General features: G+C 40.8%; 1 protein-coding gene across 3 annotated transcripts in view; it reads left to right on the forward strand.

Annotated features, from left to right (window-relative positions):
- The first annotated feature begins 8005 nt into the window (after nucleotides 1-8005).
- The window catches only part of TTC17 (tetratricopeptide repeat domain 17), a 124898-nt gene continuing 111549 nt past the window's right edge, over nucleotides 8006-21354 (forward strand). For 2 of the 3 annotated variants that reach the window (XM_042906697.1, XM_042906698.1), the window contains exon 1: nucleotides 8012-8272. In XM_042906697.1, the coding sequence (XP_042762631.1) occupies nucleotides 8114-8272 (159 nt within the window). In that variant the 5' untranslated portion in view covers nucleotides 8012-8113. Of the gene's footprint in view, nucleotides 8273-21354 lie in introns of all 3 variants that reach the window. The other variant, XM_042906699.1, reaches the window with a different exon arrangement.

The following is a 21354-nucleotide window of genomic DNA, read 5'->3' on the forward strand; positions in this document are numbered from 1 at the left end:
TTCTTGCCTGGAGTTTCATGGTAGCCTTCTAACTGATCTCCCTGCTCTTACACTGGATTCTTGACAGCCTGTTCTAAACATGACAGCAGAGATCCACTCCTACTTGAAGCTGTTCAGTGGCTCATTTCAGAATACAAATTTTAAAAATGCCATGGCTTTTCATCCCTGACCTCAGCTGCTGTCCTTCCTCTCCATCACTCTGCCCCAGTCACCTGGCTTCCTGCAGCCTAGGCAGACACACCTGCCTTAGGATTTTTGCACTGGCTACTCTTTCCCTTCTATCTGCTTGTCTAATTCCATCTCCTTCAAATCCTCAAAAGATCACCTTCTCAAGAAACATGATATATTGCAATGCCCCTTTTCTATCCTGCCAAGACTCCAAATCCCACTTAATTAACCCTGCTGCATGTTCTTTAGAGCATTTGCCAACTTCTAACATACTGTATAGTTTACTTGCATGTTGTTTACTCTGTCTTCTCCTGATAGAATGTAATGTGGCTAAAATGCCACAAAGGGAAAGATTTTTGCATTTTGCTCACTGATAATCACAACTACCTAAAACAGTGCTTGGCACATGGTAAGCTTTCGATAAAAAGTCAAAGGCAGTGTTTCAGGCTCTGGAACATAGTAATGAACAAGAGAGGCAAACTGCTGGGAGTTCACATTCTAGTACACAGAGCCTGATAAATAGGCTGAATTCAGAGAGTAGTAGTATGAAAATGCTGAAGCATTCTAATGTGACAATGTGTAAGAGCTAACATGGAAAGCATGGTTAGGAAAAGTCTGTAAAGAATTAATTTGAGCCAAGACCTGGGTGATGATTTGGAGCCAGGCTAGTGAAGATCTCAAGGAAAAGCATTTGAGATGGAGGCAACAAAAACTGCGGAACACTTGGCTTTAAGAACGCCAGGCTGTGCTAAAAACAAAAAAGTGGGTTGCTGTGCTATCCCAAAGCTTTTAGGTTCCTAGTTTCAATCCCTGGGCTCCTAAATTCCTCATCTATGATAATGAACTGCATTCAGTGACTCAGAGGGCACCGTGCTCTTTCTGATACTGAGGCATGTTTCCCCAGTCAAGAAAATCATTGTTACCCACCCCCCACTCCACCCTATTCATCCAGCTAATGGATTCATCCTTCAGACCCCACTAGATTTCATTCTGTTTTGGAAGCCTTTCCTCCCAAGGTGTGTACAGGACCATGCACCTGTGTGCTCCCCAAGCACACTATCTTCTCCCGTGTTGGAAACTATAGGAGGAACTCAAAGCAGTTCTGGTCAGGTGGGAAAAAATGAGATTCAATTCTAGCAAGTGCGATGGAAACTAAAACTTAGACCAATGAAATCTAATCTATCAAAAAACCTAAGAAATTGTAGATTGATTCCTAGAAGTTTCACATTTATTAGGTAAAACTAATGCAATCAGAAGAAAATCCAGTAAAATTCTGGTCATAGAAACAAGATTTCAGGGGCACCTGAGTGGCTCAGTCGGCTGAGCCATCCAACTTCGGCCAAGGTCACGATCTCACAGTTCATGGGTTTGAGCCCCGTGTCGGGCTCTGTGCCAACAGTTCAGAGCCTGGAGCCTGCTTTAGATTCTGTGTCTCCCTCACTCTGCCGCTCCCCTGTTTGTGCTCGGTCTCTCTCTCTAAAAATAAATAAACATTAAAAAAAATCTGAGATAAGGCCTAGATACACAGAATACTAGATGCAGCTCCAGTTAGTATTCCTCAAGAAATTTATCAGAAAAGGAACAGAGAACAAATAAAAAATGAGGAAATGGTATTCCAATGAGGAAAAACTAAAATTTAACTTTCTATAAAGTGATAAGATCAAAAAGCCCAAACTCACAAAAGGTTTTAATAGAATGAACTTGAGTTTCATCATAAAATGAGGATATTAATTGTATGGAACCAGAAAAACCCCCAATAGCCAAAAGCAATCCTGAAAAAGAAAACCAAAGCTGCAGGCATCACAATTCTGGACCTCAAGCTGTATTACAAAGCTGTAATCAAGACAGTATCGTACTGGCACAAAAACAGACACTCAGATCAATGGAACAGAATAGAAAACCGAGAAATGGCCCCATAAACGTATGGCCAACTAATCTTTGACAAAGCAGGAAAGAATATCCAGTGGAATAAAGACAGTCTCTTCAGCAAATGGTGGGAAAACTAGACAGCGACATGCAGAAGAATGAACCTGGCCCACTTTCTTACACCATACACAAAAACTCAAAATGGATGAAAGACCTAGACGTAAGACAGGAAGCCATCAAAATCCTCGAGGAGAAAGCAGGCAAAAACCTCTTTGACCTCGACTGCAGTAAGTGCCTTACTCAACATGTTTCTGGAGGCAAGGGAAACAAAAGCAAAAGTGAACTATTGTGACTTCATCAAGATAAAAAGCTTCTGCACAGCAAAGGAAACAGCAAAACTAAAAGGCAACCTATGAAATGGGAGAAGATATTTGCAAATGACATATCAGATAAAGGGTTAGTATCCAAAATCTATAAAGAGCTTATCAAACTCAACTCCCCAAAAAACAAATAATCCAGTGAAGAAATGGGCAAAAGACATGAATAGACACTAACAGACACATGAAAAAATGCTCAACATCGCTCATCATCAGGGATGATGTATGTCTGTATATATATATATATATATATACACACACTAATCAGTGATCAAAAAGAATGAAATCTTGCCATCTGCTACAACATGGATGGAACTAGAGTGTATTATGCTAAGCGAAATTAGAGAAAGACAAATATCATGATTTCACTCATATGTGGAATTTAAGATACAAGACAGATGAACATAAGGGAAAGGTAGCAAAAATAATATAAAAACAGGGAGGGGGACAAAACATAAGAGACTGTTAAATACAGAAAATAAACTGAGGGTGCTGGAGGGGTTTGGGGTGGGGGGATGGACTAAATGGGCAAGGGGCATTAAGGAGGACACTTGTTGGGATGAGCACTGGGTATTATATATAGGGGATGAGTCACTGGATTCTACTCCTGAAATCATTTTTGCACTATATGGTAACTAACTTGGATGTAAATTAAAATAAAAATAAATTTTAAAAAATGAGGATATTGAAATTTGAGTGTATGTGGTAGTAAAAACTGGGGGTGGGGACAGGTATGATCTTTAGCTACTTACAGTGAATAGACAATACAGTTACTCCACAGAAACTGTCCTCCCCAAATATATTAACAGCTGTAAGGCTTTTGATAAATTAACGTCTGGAAAGTCTGTATCTGGAAAATTCTTTTGGGGCTGACCATCATGCTATCCTCAGAGCAGCCCTGGTGTCTCTGTGAATTAGAATCCTTGGCTGACTAGACATTTGGTCTCATCCATAGTAGTCCTCATGCTTCAGACTGCTTGATCTATTTGGCAAACTATTTCTAAATGAAATTATTATATTTAGGTACTCTCTGCCTTCCCTTTGTAAACTGTGTTCACTTTGCATATAGCTGTTGGAAAGATGTACCTCTACAGCCCTCCCTGCCATAACTAGCCTCCCTCCCTATCCACCTTTTCAACTTCTATCAATTCAAAATCCCTCTAAAGGAATTAACTATATGCAGAGTAAGCTGCCAATAATTCCTTCCATATCTGCTTGAACATAATGCTTCACTTATCAAGATGAGTCTATTTCCTTTTCCCTTCGAATCTGAGCTACGCTTATTCCCTTCTCGACCAGTAGAATGCAGAAGAGACACTTCCCAGTTCTGGGTCTGGCCCTCAAGGAGCCTGGCCACCATGTCAGAAGCCTCTCTAACTATCCTGAGAGACAACCCAGCCACTCCTAGCCATTTCAGCCACTCCAGCTAAAGCACTAGATATGTATGTGGAGTCATTCTGGGACAGCCCCAGCTGAGGTCCCAGCTGAGTGCAGCCTTATGAGTGACCCCAGCCAAGCAGGAGAAGAAACACCCAGATGAGTCTAGCCAACAAACTATGAAATATAATAAATCATGTTTTAAAGTTAAACATTTAAGCCACTACAATTTAAGTTGGTTTTCTATGAAGCAAAAGGTAATCAATTAACAGAATTTAAACCAGAATGTTAATTCTCTCAGGTATATTTATATCTTATATTTTCTCTAAGGAATAAACAGTATGGAGATTCTCTGCAACTTTCAGTTAAAATGGCCCAAAGGAGGAAATGATCCAGAAAGTTCATTTTATCACTGTCCAATTCCTGGCTTCAAAAATTCTATAGAGATAATAAATAAAAGTCAAACTAACCAAGGTTTTTGGAAGATAAAAATATATTTGTACAGGAAATGCGTCCTGCTATCGTATGCTAAGAATGTATAATTAATTGAACAAAGAATTACTCACAAGTTTAGCTGTTCACAATTTACAAAGTACTACCAAAACAAATATACAGGCAAGTATCTCTGGTGAACATAGATGCAAAAATCCTCAACAAAATGCAAGCTGCATTCAAAAATACATTAAAAGAATCATTCACCTTGGTCAAGTGGCATTTATTCCAGGGATGCAAGGATGCTTCAATATTTGCACATCAATCAATGTGATACACCACAATGACAAAAGAAAGGATAAAAATCATATGACATCTCAATACAGAAAAAGCATTTGACAAAATTTAACATCTATTCATGATAACTCTCAACAACGTGGATTTAGAGGGAACACACCTCAACATAATAACAGCCATACATGAAAAATCCACAGCTAACATCATATTCAATGGTGAAAAACTGAGAGCTTTTCCTCTATGATCAGGAACAAGAACAAGGATATCCACTATCACCACTTTTATTCAACATAGTACTGGAAGTCCTAGCCACAGCACTCAGACAAAAAAAATAAATGCATCCAAATTGTTAAGGAAGAAGTTAAACTGTCCCTATTTGCAGATGACATGATACTATACATAGGAAACCCTAAGGACTCCACCAAAAAACTATTAGAAGTAAAAAACGAAGTCAGTAAAGTTGCAGAATACATAAAAAATCAATTTTGTTTCAATTGCTAATAATTAAATAGCAGGAAGAGATATTAAGAAAACAATTCCATTTTACAATTGCTCCAAAAAGAATAAAATACCAAGGAATAAACTTAATCAAGGAAGTGAAAGACGTTACTCTAAAAACTATAAAACACTGATGAAAGAAATTGAAAATGACACAAACAAATGACAAGATATTCCATGTTTAGGGACTGGAAGAACAAATATTGTTAAAATGTCCATACTACCCAAAGCAATCTACAGATTCAATGCAATCCCTATCAAAACACCAACAATCTTTTTCACAGAACTAAAACAATTAATACTAAAATTTATGTGGAACCACAAAAGACCTCAAGTAGCCAAAGAAATCTTGAGAAAGAAGAACAAAACTGGAGGTATCACAACCCCAAATTTCAAGATATACTACAAAGCTGCAGTAATTAAAACCATATGACACTAGCACAAAAATAGACATATAGATCAACAGAACACAACAGAGAGCCCAGAAACAAACCCATGCTTATCTGGTCAAGTAATCTACAACAAAGGAAGCAAGAATATACAATGGGGAAAGTACAGTCTCTTCAATAAATGGTGCTGGGAAAACTGGACAGCTACATGCAAAAGAATGAAACTGGAGCGTTAGTTAGTTAGTTAGTTAGTTAGTTAGTTAGTTAGTTAGTTAGTTAGTTAGACACAGCAAGAGCGAGTGCTAGTGGGGGAGAGAGAGAGAGAGAAAATTCCAAGCAGGATCTCCACTGTCAGTGCATGGGGCTCAAAGTCACAAACCATGAGATCATAACCTGAGCTGAAGGCAGACGCTTAACCAACTGAGCCACCCAGGTGCCCCTGGACCACTTTCCTACATAGAAACAAACTCAGAATGGATTAAAAACCTAAATATAAGACCTAAAACCATAAAACTCCTAGAAGAAAATATAGGCAGTAATTTCTTGGACATTGGTCTTATCAATATTTTTCTAGATACGTCTCCTAAGGCAAGGGAAATAAAGCAAAAATAAAGTACTGGGATTGCACCCAAAAAAAACCCAAAAAACAAACAAAAAAAAAATTGTGCACAGTAAAGGAACCATCAACAAAATGAAAAGGCAGCCTGAATGAGAGAAGATATTTGCAAGTTATATATCTGATAAGGCATTAATAGCCAAAATATACAAATAACTTACACAACTCAACACCAGGAAACCCCAAAATAAATAATCTGATTTTAGAATGAGCAGAGGACTTAAATAGACATTTTTTCTTCCAAAAAGACATACAGATGACCAACAGACACATAAAAAGATGCTCAGCATTACTAATTATCAGGGAAATGTAAATCAAAACTACAATGAGATATTACATCACGCCTGTCAGAATGACTAGAATCAAAAAGACAACAAGTGTTGGCAAGGATGTGGAGCAAAAGGAACACTTGTGCACTGTTGTTGGGAATGTAAACTGGTGCATCCACACACGGAAGTTCCTCAAAAAATTAAAAATAGAAATAGCATACAATCCAGTAATTTCACTACTGGGAAATTATCCAAAGAAAACAAAAACACAAATTTGAGAAGATATATGTACCCTTATGTTCTATTGCTGTATTATTTACAATAGCTAAGATACAAAAGCAACCCGAATGTCCATGGATAGATGAACAGATAAATAGATAAAGAATATGTAGTAGGCACACACACACACACACACACACACACACACACACACACACAGGAATACTCAGGAATAATACATCCTGTATTTCAATTGTTAACCTGCCAATATTCCACTAGCTTGCACATTGCTCAGTGGTCAGATCTCCATACCCACTGTCTAGCAGAGAACTAGACAAAAAAGCAGATAAGCCACACATTTTTAGGGAGATGCATGTTCATTACTGCAATCCTCTAAGAAAACCTGCTTTCAGAAGGAACTAAAAACCAATGCTGTGGTCATTGCTTCCATAGTATGAAGTTATATTTAAACACTTGGCAATTATTTTTGTTTTCCAGCAATATGCCAAAGTAGGGAAGTGGTCAGGCAAAATTCTCACCCTCCTTTTCCCAAAGAGAAAACCAAAAGCTTAATGAACCTACAAAGCTAGAAGGCAGCCCTGAAATACCTAAAACAACATATCTAACTAGAAGCAAGAAGGCAGGCTAGTCGCTTGGCCCCACGTTGGTTCACTAGAGGGAAGTGCTTCTTAACGTACATACCAGTACCCGGGGACTCTTGCTGAAAGGTAGAATCTGATGCGGAGGGGTGGAAGAGCCAAGAATGTGCATTTCTAATAAACTGCCAGGTGATGCCAATGCTGTTTGGGTCTCCAGATCTAGACTTCCAGCCTAGACCTGAGGTAGCCACTACCCACATATGGCTCTTAAGCCCCGAAATCTCGCTAGCCTGAAATTACCTGAGCTCTAAATCTAAAATACACACCTATTCCCACGACTAAGTACAAAAGATATCTCAGTAACTTGTACAGATTTCATATTGAACTAATACTATATTACATATAATGGGTTAAATAAAATGTGTTATTTCACTGTCTTTGTTTAAAAATTTGTATGTGGCTCGAGGCTTACATACTTATACCGAACAGCGCTGCCCTTGACTGACAACCAGTCCAACTCTGAAGCTTCTACTGTTAAGAGACTTGAAGAATAAAAGAGAATCCATCTCTTCCCTTAGGCGTTTTCAAAGCATACCTTTTATTTCCCAACTATATTGCACAACCAGGAATTAAAATGAAATAAAGCGAAAACCAAGACTTTATTAAGACTATATATCAATATATACACACAGACATACACACTCTGTATGTATTCTCTGAATCCTGCTATTTCAATTTAGGCTCCACCTAGAACACTACTTTTATCTCCCTCTGGTTCCCACCCCACGAGATCGTATCGCGTACAGGAAAACAGTAACAAAAACGCGGTCTCCGACCTAAAGCCAAACCCGGCTGCCCCGGTAGCCCAAACCGAGGCTGAAAAAGCCGGTCGTCAGCGGGCAGCGCCCCCTGGGCTCCACCTCCTCCAGCGCCGACCTCCCCAAGATGGCGGGCGGCGGGGGCCCGCTTCCGCTTCCGGTGTGAGCAGCCGGGCCGGGGGGGCAAGATGGCGGCGGCAGTAGGGGTCCGCGGCCGGTGCGAGCTGCCGCCTTGCTCCGGCCCAGGCTGGCTCCTCAGTCTTTCCGCCTTGCTGAGTGTGGCGGCTCGAGGGGCCTTCGCCACCACGCACTGGGTCGTCACGGAGGACGGGAAGATCCAGCAGCAGGTAGCGGCCATAGGCGTCCCTCCCCGCCCGCGCCCGCCCTCGCCCCGGGGGATTCCCAGGTCCGGCCCCTGGCTATTTGGCTCCACGCGGCCCCGCCCCCAGCCTACCTTCCCACGGTCCGGGCGCTAGGGCCCGAGCGACCCCGACGCTGAGACCCGGCGTCGCCCCCTCCCCATTTGTTCTCTGGCCCTCGCCTCGGACGCCTGCAAGTTCTCAGCCTTCCACCCCTGGGGCAGCGTGCCGCGTGGGAAGAGTCGCCCGGCTGTGGGGGTCGGACTCTGGGGACATTTTGTTGTGCTTGGGCTTTAGAAACCGCAGATTCATTATCCTTGCCTCTGGTTCCTCTCGGGCCCACCACGCGTCACCAGCCCTCCCTGAAGAAGTAGAAAGCAGGTGGCAGCGCCCGGCTGTGCGCGAGTCCCAGGGCGGTGACAGCTTCGGCACCCCTAGGCAGTGGGTCATCTAATGCTTCCTACCCCAGTCTCCTCTTCCAGTGCTGGAGTTCGTGTCGGGACGAGGTGGTTTCAGCTTGTACCGTTACCCAGGTCAACAGGGGCTCTTTAGGGACAACATACACCTTCCTTCCGAAGGAATGCTTGAAGATGCCTCTGGTGGCGTTGCCTGCATCTTTTCGGCTGTAACTGCCCTCGTTTCCCAGTGTACTTTGCATTGTTTCTTTACCTAGTTCCTGTAACCCGGCCCCGCAAGGAGGATATGCGATTTCCTGGATTCTTGTGTGTCCGTCCGAACTAATTCCTCAGAGGAGGGACTGCTTTTCTTACATAACTTTATGATTGCCTACATTTTGTGAATGCCGCTGATCCCTAAACAGTACGTGCGTGTGCTCGGCTGCAGAATCTTGGTAAACTTAATGACTTCCAACACTTGAGAGCAATCCTGCAAAGTCCAGCAAACATTTAGGAAGTGAATTGTGTGCCCCATGCAGTCTGGCCCCTTGACCTCAAGTGTATTAACCGTCATCGTGTGAAATTATGGACCTTTCGATTGTGTGTAATGAATGATGATAGGAACACAGTGCAAGGTTTACTTTTGTATGAAGTGGGGTTCTCGTTTAGATTTGCCTTGTGATGGCAAATTTTACCTCGTGTAACGAGTGAGTAATAACAATGTAAAATCGGCGTTGGTATTGTTCAGTGGTTTTTAAGTATGTCTGAGAAAAGACTAACTTCTTGTTGGGCACTTTTTTTCTCTATACCAACTTACATTGGAAAAGATTTCCTTTTCATGGCCATACCATTTGAGATTTAAAAGATAGGTGTGCATTTCAGAAACTCTAGAAAGCACTGCTAGTTTATTTCTTTCACAAAAGATCAGAAATCTTATGGGAGTCCTGGCTGCTACCCCCACCCCCTTTTATTTCCTGGTGATAATTTTCCTTGAGGCCCTCATGAAGGGATACATGGAATTAAGTCACTCCTGCTGCAATTTGGGGAGCCCATCTCCTATTGGCTCTTCTGCAATATTGTTTTTGGCCACATCTATTTATACACTATGACATTGACTTCTCCTTCCCATTTTGGTGTCCTGCCTCTCAGCCTAGGAAGTAGCCCATCTGAAAAGTGAAAGCTGGTCGAAATGTATTATTTGCTGAACATTGCAATGTGAAAGTAGAACCTGATTTGTTTTTTTAACAACAAAAAACCCCCGCATTCTTTCTTTTTTGCACATTGGATACTTATGCTTCAGTGGGGGAAAGGTAGAGGTTTTTGTAACTTGCCTCAGAAAGGGAGAAATTTGAACAGTCTTTTGGAAATCTGCCAAGTCACTCCTGCAGGCTTAAGGTTAGGAAAGCAAGATTTCTTTACTATAATCTTTTAACAGTTGTCTTTTTCAGTGAATTTGTCCAATACTTTGCTACATAACATTTACAATGTTAAGTTCATACAACCACAAAATTTTATACCAGAAGACATAAAGCTGGTGTCTTCAGCGTAACAAGAAGAGGCTAGGGAAGGAAAGTTGGATTTAATCTGAAGGAAAAGCAACATTTATAAGTAAAGTAAGAGAGTTGAATACATGATCATCTTCTGAGTGCCACTCGGATAGCTGGGTATATTACCTGTGCTTTCCTTCCTGGCAATATTTCAAATGCGGGCAGAATCCAAAACTCAATTTAGATTGTGATGAATTATCACATTTGCATATGCTTATTAAAGAACTGAAAGATCCCTTTAGTATATGGATTTGGGTGTACTGCAGATCTGTTCATATGTTCAGCAACAATTAATTAAAAGCTTAATATATATATATATATATATATATATATATATATATATATATATATTGTGTCCTAACTGACATACCATATTCCTTGCTACTTGTTTTTGGTTATAATACCTAAATGAGAGCAGAAGTGTGATTTTAGTTTTAAAGTGGTCTAATATCAGGGAGAGGGCTAAGGGTAAACTGAAATGGCAACTTTAGAATATTAGCGTGGGCAAATACCTTTTGAAACTCTGCCTGATATTTAAACTTGTCCAAATTAGATAGGTCATTTTTTTCCGTAGTGAATGTGGAGAAGTACTTATGAATTAAAAATCTGAATTGCCCCAAATACAGACTTACATAGGGGTATTTTCCATCACTGTAAAATTGTAAGTACAGTAAGCAGTTCTTCCCAGGAGAAGAGAACAGTTTGGTTTTTCTATTTCAAGCCTTAGCAAATGATAAAGATAGACACCCACAAGTTACAACTACAAACTTGTGAACACACAAATATATTGGAAGACCTAGCCCTGAAAAGGGGTTGAAATGGGGCTTCAGTCACAGTAAGGAGGCAGCCATTGTTCCAGGCAGGGTCCTCCCAGTCAGAACTGTGGTCACTTCTGGCAGGAGCAAGTGGTGAGCTCTCAGCATGGCATGTTAGGGAATCATTCCTTTCCACAATCCCTGTCTCAGCTGGGAAGCATACCTTATATGTTTTTAGGTTCCATGTTTACTGAGCTGCCACTGAATTCCAGGAGCATTGCTCAGGGAATCCTTAGCTGGGATGTGAAGAGAATGTTCTAGAGTCTGAGTTCCTTTCCCACTGCAGTTGGGATAGTTAAGAAGAGGTGCTCCTCTTCTCTTCACCTTTATGCTTTTCTCCCAGCTTTGGGCTTTGGCATACCTCTGATCCCCTTGTGTCCCCTGTACCTGAAAATTTTTCTTTATTTAAGCAAGAGTACTTGGGGTCCATGGACTTAAGGAGTGGGCTGTTATAATCTCATTACTTGGAGCATCTACAGAGTAATCAGGTCAATGGATCCTTTGGTTGATTTCACTGTGAAGAATAGGCTTTGAGATAAATTTGTGGTTTTTTTCATTTCCTTTTTTTAAAAAAAAATTTTTAACATTTATTTTTGAGAGAGAGAGTACATGCACGCGATAGCATGGAAGGGGCAGAGAGAGAGGGAGACACAGAATCCAAAGCAGGCTCCAGGCTCTGAGCTATCACCACAGAGCCTGACATGGGGCTCAAACTCACAAACTGCAAGATCATGACCTGAGCCGAAGTTGGGTGTTTAACTGACTGAGCCACCCAGGTGCCTCTCTTTTTTTTTTTTTTTTTTTTTCCTAGTATGGCAATATTTATTTTTCTGTTTTTGTCAAAATTGTCTGGAGAGTCACTTGAAGATTAAATTCAATTTTGTGAATTAGCCTAAGAGCCTAACCATAATGTATCACATCATTACTGTGGAAAAACCAATATTCCATGTTCTGAATTACCAGCTAACAAATGAACTCCTGAAATGTTACCAGTTTGTCTTAGACTTATTAAATCAAGAAGTTGTACTTCTAAAAATAGGTGGGGGAGGGGAAAGGGGCACCCAGGTGTCTCAGTCGACTCTTGACTTCAGCTTAGGTCTTGATCTCAGGGTCATGACTTCAAGCCCCACATTGGTCTCCATGTATGAAGCCTACTTAACAAAAAAAAAAAAAAAAAGAAGTTGTACTTATAGCACTGGGGTTCATGGCCCCTGGATATTCTCTGTCTTCATAAGTGGAGGTCTAAAACTTTAAGTAAATAAAGAGTATAATTGTTATCAACTCTCATAACATTATAATATTTCTTAGCTACCGACTGCTTCCTTCTCAAATCTTAGAACAATAGTACTTTAGACTAGGAGAAAATTCTTAAAGGGTATGTGGTACAACTCATAGGAGAGAAAGTCACCCACAGTCACATAACTGATGAGTGGCATTTAGTGATAGCAGTAAGTAAAAATCTGTAGTAACATGCAAGTGAGCACTTTGTACTCAGTAAGTTTGAAGTGCTTTCCCCCCCTTTCATAATACCTACCAATGAAGAAATAGAAAGAAAAGTAAAAAATGGGAATAATGAAGTAAAAGTCTTCTCTTTTCCAGTTTGCTTTACCTCTGCAGAATGTTTTGTGATGACTTTAAATTGGGGGTGGGTGGAGAAGCGTCAAAAATAGGTGTGATTTAATTTGGGGGTTATTTCATCATTTTGCCTTCTATCAAGCAAATGTCTTTAAAGTACAGATCCTTTTAACTGCTTAGAACAAATGAAGTTTCTGACAAAGCTGATGATCTGAAACCTAGCAACTTTGGCATAAGAAGTGTTTGATAAGCAGTAATATTTCAGCAACTATGACCTGAGCAAGAGCTGTCAGGTTTAGTTGGACAAACAGACTAAATCTTTATCTATTGGTCTTTAATAGCTTATAAGTGAAAGAGTGGCTTGATTTGGGTATTAAGTAATTGGTTAATCTGGGAGAGGGCATCTGGATGATACTATGAAGCTGACAGGTTTATTTCAGTGCTTTTCAACACTGAGCCCATCTTTTTATCATAGAGCTTTGCTTCTGTGTTTATATATTCAGGAATTTACTTGGATCTGAAAGGTCATGGTTGTTTATTCACTAACTTGCTAGGTACCTGCTAAACCTTTGTAATTTGTCCTAGACATTGACATCAAAGTGATTCTCACTCAATCCTTTTTTTTCCGACTTCCTACTATTCTTTTATCTTATAAATTCCCAGGGGTTAACTTTGTTTATACTATAGAGTAGGTAATAGCTTATAAGTATACAGAGGTAAATTATAACTTTAAATACTTTTCCCAATTACTTATTAAACAAGTATTTACTGACAGCTTATTTTTCACCAGCCCACTGTGCTTTGATGGATATGCTGTTTTCCAATGGCTACTGTGACACGAAATTCTCATTTTTCTTTGGGGGTGAGCAGAGTACAGCTCCTTCTTAACCTTTTTTTTTTTCTTTTCTTTTCTCCAGCTCTTCTTCCTCCACTCATCTTCTAGATCAGTGGTTCTCAAACTTTACCTTACACAAAAATAGTCTGGGGTACTTGCTTAAAATACAGGTTCCTAGGCCACTAAAGTATCTGAACCAGTAGAGCCAAGAATTCCACATTTTTACCAAACCCCTCAGGAGATCATGATACAGATGGATCACAGATCATTCCGAGAAGTTCAACTTTATATATTGCTTTACCTCCAGCTTCTGTTTCAGCCTTCTCTTTTTACTCTCTACATATACCTGGGCAATCCTATCTTTTCTCAGGACTTAAGTTACCATATATGTGCTGAGAATAGCGCATTTCTTTTTGTAAGTCAGATTTTTTCCTCCAGGGTTATAGATTCAGGACCTCTAATAAGCTTTGAATTCCATGTGAATGTCCTCTAGGTACTTCAAGCTTAATATGATCAAATCTAAACTCATTTTTATCCTACCTAAACCTGTGTCATGCCCTGTTTTCCCAAACTGAACAAAAGACCCCACCATTCACCATCCACCCATTTGCCCATGTCAGAAATCTAGTTGTTTCCTATATTCTTTACCAAAATCTTTCCATTTTACTTTCTAATTATATTTTCTTCCCATAGTCACTGCTGTGACTCCAATTCAGGCCACCTGATTCTTGCCACAACTTTCTAACTGCTCTCCTTTCTCTAGTCTTGTCCTGCTTCCAACCCATTCTCCCCAGTGCAGTTAGACTCAGCTTTTAAAACTTTCTTTGTTTTGGGGCACCTGGGTGTTTTGGGGCACCTGGGGCTCAGTTGGTTGAGCATCTAACTCTTGATCTCAGCTCAGGTCATGATCCTAGAGTCGTGGGATCGAGCCCTGCGTCCAGCTTTGTGCTGCGCATAGAGCCTGCTTGATTCTCTGTCTGTCCTTCCCTCTCTCTTCCTCTCTGCCCCCTCTCCTTTGTGTGTATGCTCTCAATCGCTCTAAAGTAAAAATAAATAAAACTTTTGTTTAATTAAAAATTTGAATTACAGAAGGAATGCATGGCATTCTAAAAAGTAAATGTCTAACATTATGGGGGTATTTAAAATAATAAAGTGAAGTCTTCCCATCTCTCCCCCATTCTCACTTCTCAAGGAAAATTGCCTTTAAATCATTTGGTGCATATCCCAGGACATGGTCTTTCTTTAATGTGTCTTGTGATCTGGCCCCTCCTTCTCTCTAGCTTATCTTTGTTCATTCTTCAGTGCCCCTCTTTCACCCCCAGAATACACACACATACACACTTGGCCATATTTAACTTTGGTCAGTGCCCTCAGATGTGCTCTGTTCTCACTTGCTTCTGGGGCTTTGCACACGTTCTTCCCCTGAAATGCTGAACTGTCCTAATCTGGCTAACTCAGTACTCTTCACAACTTAAACATCACTTGCACAGGGAAGCTTCTAATGCCCAAATTTAAATAAGCTGTTCTTTCTATTTGCTTTTATAGTGTCTGGTATTCCCTTATGAAGGAATTTACCATGCCATATTGTGTCCATTTACTAATGTAAATACCCTACTAGACTCCTACATGCCCCATGAAGGGAGAAGCCATACCCATTTTCTCTGCACCTCCTGCATCTCTCATGCTAAATCCCATAGGCTGCAATAGTATCTATTGAATGGATGACATAAGGAAGTATGAAAACTGGTTCCTGCCTCTCAGGAATTTACCACTGTCCGAATGAAGCCTCACACTGCTTACTAATGTGATAGTCATTTTGGAAGCTAACCTACAGGAGGCCTCAGACTCCTGGAAGATCTTTATTTATTTATTAACACTTATTCATATTTGAGAGACAGAGAGAGAGCATGAGCGGGGAAGGGGCAGAGAGAGGGAGACATAGAATCTGAAGCAGGCTCCAGGCTCTGAGTTGTCAGCACAGAGCCCGAGCCTGACACAGGGCTTGAACTCACAAACTGTGAGATCATGACCTGAGCCAAAGTCGGACGCTCAACCGACTGAGCCACCCAGGTGCCCCTCCTGGAAGATCTTTAAAGCTCCGAATAACCCATCAGTGAGTCAGCCATTGGGCCTTCAGATAAGGTGCTACATGCGCATGAGAAGAGCCTTACTCAGAGATCACTGTTGGCCTGTCTTCTGTGGTCAGGTTGTGTATGCAAAGGAAATCATCCTCTTTGTCACTGATGTTACATCTAAAAGGTCAGCTCTATTTTTCAGGCACTGAGAAGTATGGAGAAGTGACAAGAGACAAGGAAAAAAACAAGAAAAATCATCAGGAAGGGCAGAGGCAAGATGGATGAGAAATGGCAGCTGCATTGTTGAGGGGGGATTAGGGTCAGCTGTGGGGTTTGGCAGTTGTTGCAGTTTAGAAGCAGCTTGGGTGGAAATGGACAGAAGGGACTCTGACAGTGAGGAATAGGAGGGCTTGCCAGCAGGTCAGGTCAAAAATGAGAACAGCTTTGCACTCCAGTGTGTAGGGGGCATGTGTGAGCCCTACCTGCATCTCCATGAGACTCTGTGATGGCAAAAGCAAGGGGAATTCTGTAGGGTGGCTCTTTACAGCCAGGCACTTCATTTGTTTTTTTTCTTTGTTTTTTTTTTTTTTTAATATAATTTATTGTCAAGTTGGTTTCCATACAACACCCAGTGCTCATCCCAAGAAGCGCCCTCCTCCCTGCCCATCACCCACTTTCCCCTCTACCCCACCCCCCATCTACCCTTAGTTCTCAGTCCTTAAGTGTCTCTTAGGGTTTGCCTCCCTCCCTCTCTGTATCTCAGTGTGGTTTTGATTTGTATTTCCATGATGAGGAGTGACGTTGAGCATCTTTTCATATGCTTGTTGGCCATCTGGATATCTTCTTTAGAAAAGTGTCTATTCATGTCTTCTGCCCATTTCTTCACTGCATTATTTGTTTTTCAGGTGTGGAGTTTGGTGAGTTCTTTATAGATTTTAGATGCTAGCCCTTTATTTGATATGTCATTTGCAAATATCTTTTCCCATTCCAGTTGATTGTTTTGTTGATTGTTTCCTTTGCAGTGCAGAAGCTTTTTATCTTGATGAGGTCCCAATAGTTCATTTTTGCTGATAATTCCCTTGCCTTTGGAGATGTGTCAAGTAAGAAATTGCTGCAGCTGAGGTCAGAGAGGTTTTTTTCCTGCTTTCTCCTCTAGGGTTTTGATGGTTTCCTGGCTCACATTCAGGTCCTTCATCCATTTTGAGTTTATTTTTGTGTATGGTGTAAGAAAGTGGTCTGGTTTCATTCTTCTGCATGTTGTACAGCCAGGCGCTTCTTGAAAATTGTGCTCATGGGCTCCCCCCCCCCCCTTTTTTTTAAGTTTATTTGTTTGAGAGAGACAGACACAGCGTGAGAGGGGAAGAGGCAGAGAGAGAGAGAGAGAGAGAGAGAGAGAGAGACAGAGACAGAGAATCCCAAGCAGGCTCCACGCTGCCAGCACAGAGCCCAGTGCGGGGCTCAAACTCACGAACTGTGAGATGACTTGAGCTGAAACCAAGAGTTGGAAAGCAAGAGTTGGACGCTTAACTGACTGAGCCACCCAGGTGTCCCTCTCTTCCCTCTCTTTGTATAGGTCTCTTCAAGCCACTCCAGTCAGTCCTTCATCCCCACGAGTCTTGTCAAAATATGCCAGAGCCTGCCTTATTGCCAAATTTGGTGCTCAGCTTGAAGTTGTCTCTCTCACCCTCTTAGCTCCCCAGCCAGCACTTGTCCTCTGACCTTATCGAACTGTTTTCCTCCATGGCTTCCAGGACATTCACTCCTGGCTTTCCCTCTAAATCCCTCACCATGACTTCTCATTCTCTTCTGCTGAATTCCTCTTTTCTTAATGAGTCTTAAACACTGATGTGCTCATCAGATGGTCTTATGCCCTGTCATGGCATAAAATATGACATCTATTCTGAGGATTCTCTTAAATCATATTTGCAGTCTCTCCCTCAACTCCAGACTCTTGTATCCAATTGCCCACTCAACATCTCCACTTAGCTGTCTTACAGACATCACAAATACATCATGTCCTAAACTGAACTCTTTATTTCCCACCCCACCACACTGGTTAACCAGATTGCTCAGGTCCAAAATCTTCCTTGACTCTTGTGTCGCATACCTAATCTATCAATAACCTGTCAACTTTACTTCCAAAATGTCTCTTGCATCCAGCCATGTCTTTCCACCTCTACTTCTACAGCCCTAGTCCAGTGGTCTTCATCTCCCTTTTAAACCTATGCACAGTAGCCTCCTGACCAGTGTCCTTGCTTCTACTTTTGCCCCATAGAGTCTATTCGCCACACTTTTTTTTTTTACGTGAAATTTATTGTCAAATTGGTTTCCATACAACACCCAATGCTCATCCCAACAGGTGCCCTCCTCAATGCCCATCACCCACTCCCCTCCCCCCCATCAACCCTCAGTTTATTCTCAGTATTTAAGAGTCTCTTATGATTTGCCTCCTCCCTCTCTGTAACTTTTTTTTCCCCCTTCTCCTCCCTCATGGTCTTCTGTTGAGTTTCTCAGGATCTGCATATGAGTGAAAACATATGGTATCTGTCTTTGTCTACCTGACTTACTTCACTTAGCATAACACTCTCCAGTTCCATCCACAGTGCTGCAAATGACCAGATTTCATTCTTTCTCATTGCCAAGTAGTATTCCATTGTATATATAAACCACATCTTCTTTATCCATTTGTCAGTTGATGGACATTTAGGTTCTTTCCATAATTTGGCTATTGCTGAAAGTGCTGCTATAAACATTGGGGTACAAGTGCCCCTATGCATCAGCACTCCTATATCCCTTGGGTAAATTCCTAGTGGTGCTATTGCTGGGTCATGGGGTAGTTCTATTTTTAATTTTTTGAGGAACCTCCACACTGTTTTCCAGAGCAGCTGCACCAGTTTGCATTCCTACCAGCAGTGCAAGAGGGTTCCTGTTTCTCCACATCCTCTCCAGCATCTATAGTCTCCTGATTTGTTCATTTTAGCCGCTCTGACTGGCGTGAGGTGGTATCTCAGTGTGGTTTTGATTTGTATTTCCCTGATGAGGAGTGACGTTGAGCGTCTTTTTATGTGCCTGTTGGCCATCTGGATGTCTTCTTTAGAAAAGTGTCTATTCATGTCTTCAGCCCATTTCTTCACTGGATTATTTGTTTTTTGGGTATTCTCTACACTTTTAAAGATCATAAGTGTGGTCGTGTCACTCTTGTAAGGGTTGTAGGGGGAAGAGATCCAAAGAGCATCAGAAAACCTTCAGTGGTTTCCCATCATACTTTTAAGAAAAAAATTTTGGACTTTTTACCATGGCCTATAAGGCAGGCCCTTGTAAGATCTGGGACCTGGCCCCTGGCCACCTCTCTACCCCAAATACCACTTTCCTTCTTGTATTCTGTGATTCGGCCATACTGGCCTTTGGGGTGGGTCTTGAGAGAACCAACTTTGTTTGTTCTTGGTCCTTCTGTTGCTTGAAAAATTTCTGCAGACATTCTCATGGCTCTCTTTCAAGTCTCTGTTCACATGTCACCTATCTTCTGACCACACTATCTAAAACAGCATCTCCTTCCATCACTCTGTCTTCTTACTTTGCTTTAGTTTTCTTCATAGCACCTATTGCTCTATTGTAATGTATCACTGGTCTTCCTACAAGAACATTAACTTTTTCGTTGACCTTTGTTATATTCAGTGAGGTAACCCCCCTGCCTCAAATGGTCCCTGACACATCGTACACTCTCGGAAGTGTTGCATACGAGAGAGAAAGGGAGGGTACCTGCGTGTGTGTGTGCAGGCAGTTGCTTACACTTGTAAAAGCTCTTGCATATTAGCACAGTGAAGGGCCACCATCGTTTTAGTAGTCTGGAGAAAGCGCAGTGCATTTACTTTAAAGGGGCAAGCCAATTCATGCGTTCTCCCTGCTAACAATAAAAGCTCTAGATAAACCAAGACTTCTCTAAGAATGTCGTATCTCTGAACCAGAGTTGTAAAATGCTGTCTCAGATAACCTACATTCCGATTGGCTGTTTGGAAATACTCTCTCTTCAACATACCTTAAGTGATATGCTCAAAGAACTTTGAGATTGTGACATTATTGAACTTAATTGATTACGATACAAATTTAGGTAAGTCCCTTAACGTTCAGACATTTAACATACACAAAAGAAACATTTGTTAAAAATCTATACCGTCATGACACTTTTAAATAAGCTACACATTTGCTTTCAAGGCCTACTACCAGGAATTCACACTAGCCAGATCAGATTGTGTCTCCCATATTTATTTAGTCAGCAGTAACTACTTCATGAGTCTAACTTTTGAAAAGAATTCATTTATGTATTTTTATTACTAACATCCCACCTCATTCTTCACTTACCCTCTGAGGCACTTAGTTATTTAAATTAAAATCAGGTGACCAGCAGGAGAACCCTCCTCACCTTGTGCCCTCATGATCTGCCCTTTCCTCTTTTAGTCTAATTGCTTGGTTGGGAGATGAGATGGATAGTTAATCTTTAGTAAAGCTTTAGAGAGTGGTACATGCCCAGAATGGTCAAATGGAGTCGGGAACGTTTTATTTGAGCAAATATTTGCTGAGAGCTTTTTGTGTGCCATTACATTTGACAGGCTTAGTTTGCTCCGTAAACACATATTGGAATCCTTTCTGTGTTAGGTATGTGGAATACAGCTGTGATTGAGATTGTCCCTGCCTTCACAAAGTTTGCATTTTATAGTCATACATGGAAGGGACTCTAATTTAGGATAATGTCAGCAGGTAGCGCTTATAGCAATAAAAATTTAATGTCAATTTCACTGAGCACTTTACCAAGTGTTTTCAATATTCATTTCTCATTTTATGGTCATATAGACCCAGTAAGATGTGGGTATTGATATCTCAATTAAATAAAGAAATTTAGGCTGAGTGTGGTTAAACTCCTTGCCCAAGGCCATGCAGGTAGGAAGTGGCTGTGTATAAATTCCAGCTTAGATCCCATTCTAAACTGTTCTCTGTACTGCTAAACATTACTACCAATATAAAGAAAAATATTTCTGTTGTTTTGTATATAAAACATCAGTATTTTCTCTATTTTTAAATTGAATTTGATTTTTTTTAAGTGGGTTCCATGCCCAACGTGGGAGCTGAACTCAGGACCCTGAGATCAAGAGTCAGATACTCTACTGACTGAGCCACCCAGGCCTCCTATAATTGAATTTGAAAGTATAAAATACGTGATCATTGTTCAAAAAAATATTTTCAAGCTACTTAGTAGGACATAAAATGAAAAGTGAAAGTTTCATAACCACTCATAGTTCTTCCTGGAAGTAATCACAGAATTATTTGTGTATTCTTCCAAAAAGTTCCCATGCATTTGCAAACCCTCATGTGGATTTTTAAAAAACACAACTGGAAACATTTTGTCTCACCACTACTTTTTATTAATAGAGTTAGACATCTGTCAGAAATGAAAAGCTACTCTCTTTGCCCTTAAAATTGCATAGTATTTGATTGTGTGGCTATTCTGTAATTTATTTAACCAGTTCCCTAATGACAGGCATTTAGATGGTTTCCAGGTTTTTACTGCCGTGAGTGTGTGTGCCCATTCATGTGTCTTCACATGCTCCTGTGAGCATATTGAGTAGATCTGTAAGAATTCTTTGAAGTGGAATTTACCTGTTTGAAGAATGCATATTTAATTTTCTTATTGCCGAGTCGTCCTTTTAAAGGATTGCATCAGGAGTGTTTAAAATGCCCAACAGTGTTTGGGATATATGTCAAATTTTTGTTTATATAATCCGCTTCTAGTCAGACAGCCCTTATCCCATCCATTGCCCTTAGCGAAACAGTGT

Source organism: Panthera leo, chromosome D1 (genome assembly GCF_018350215.1).
Source record: "Panthera leo isolate Ple1 chromosome D1, P.leo_Ple1_pat1.1, whole genome shotgun sequence".
In the NCBI taxonomy this organism is placed as follows: domain Eukaryota; kingdom Metazoa; phylum Chordata; class Mammalia; order Carnivora; family Felidae; genus Panthera; species Panthera leo.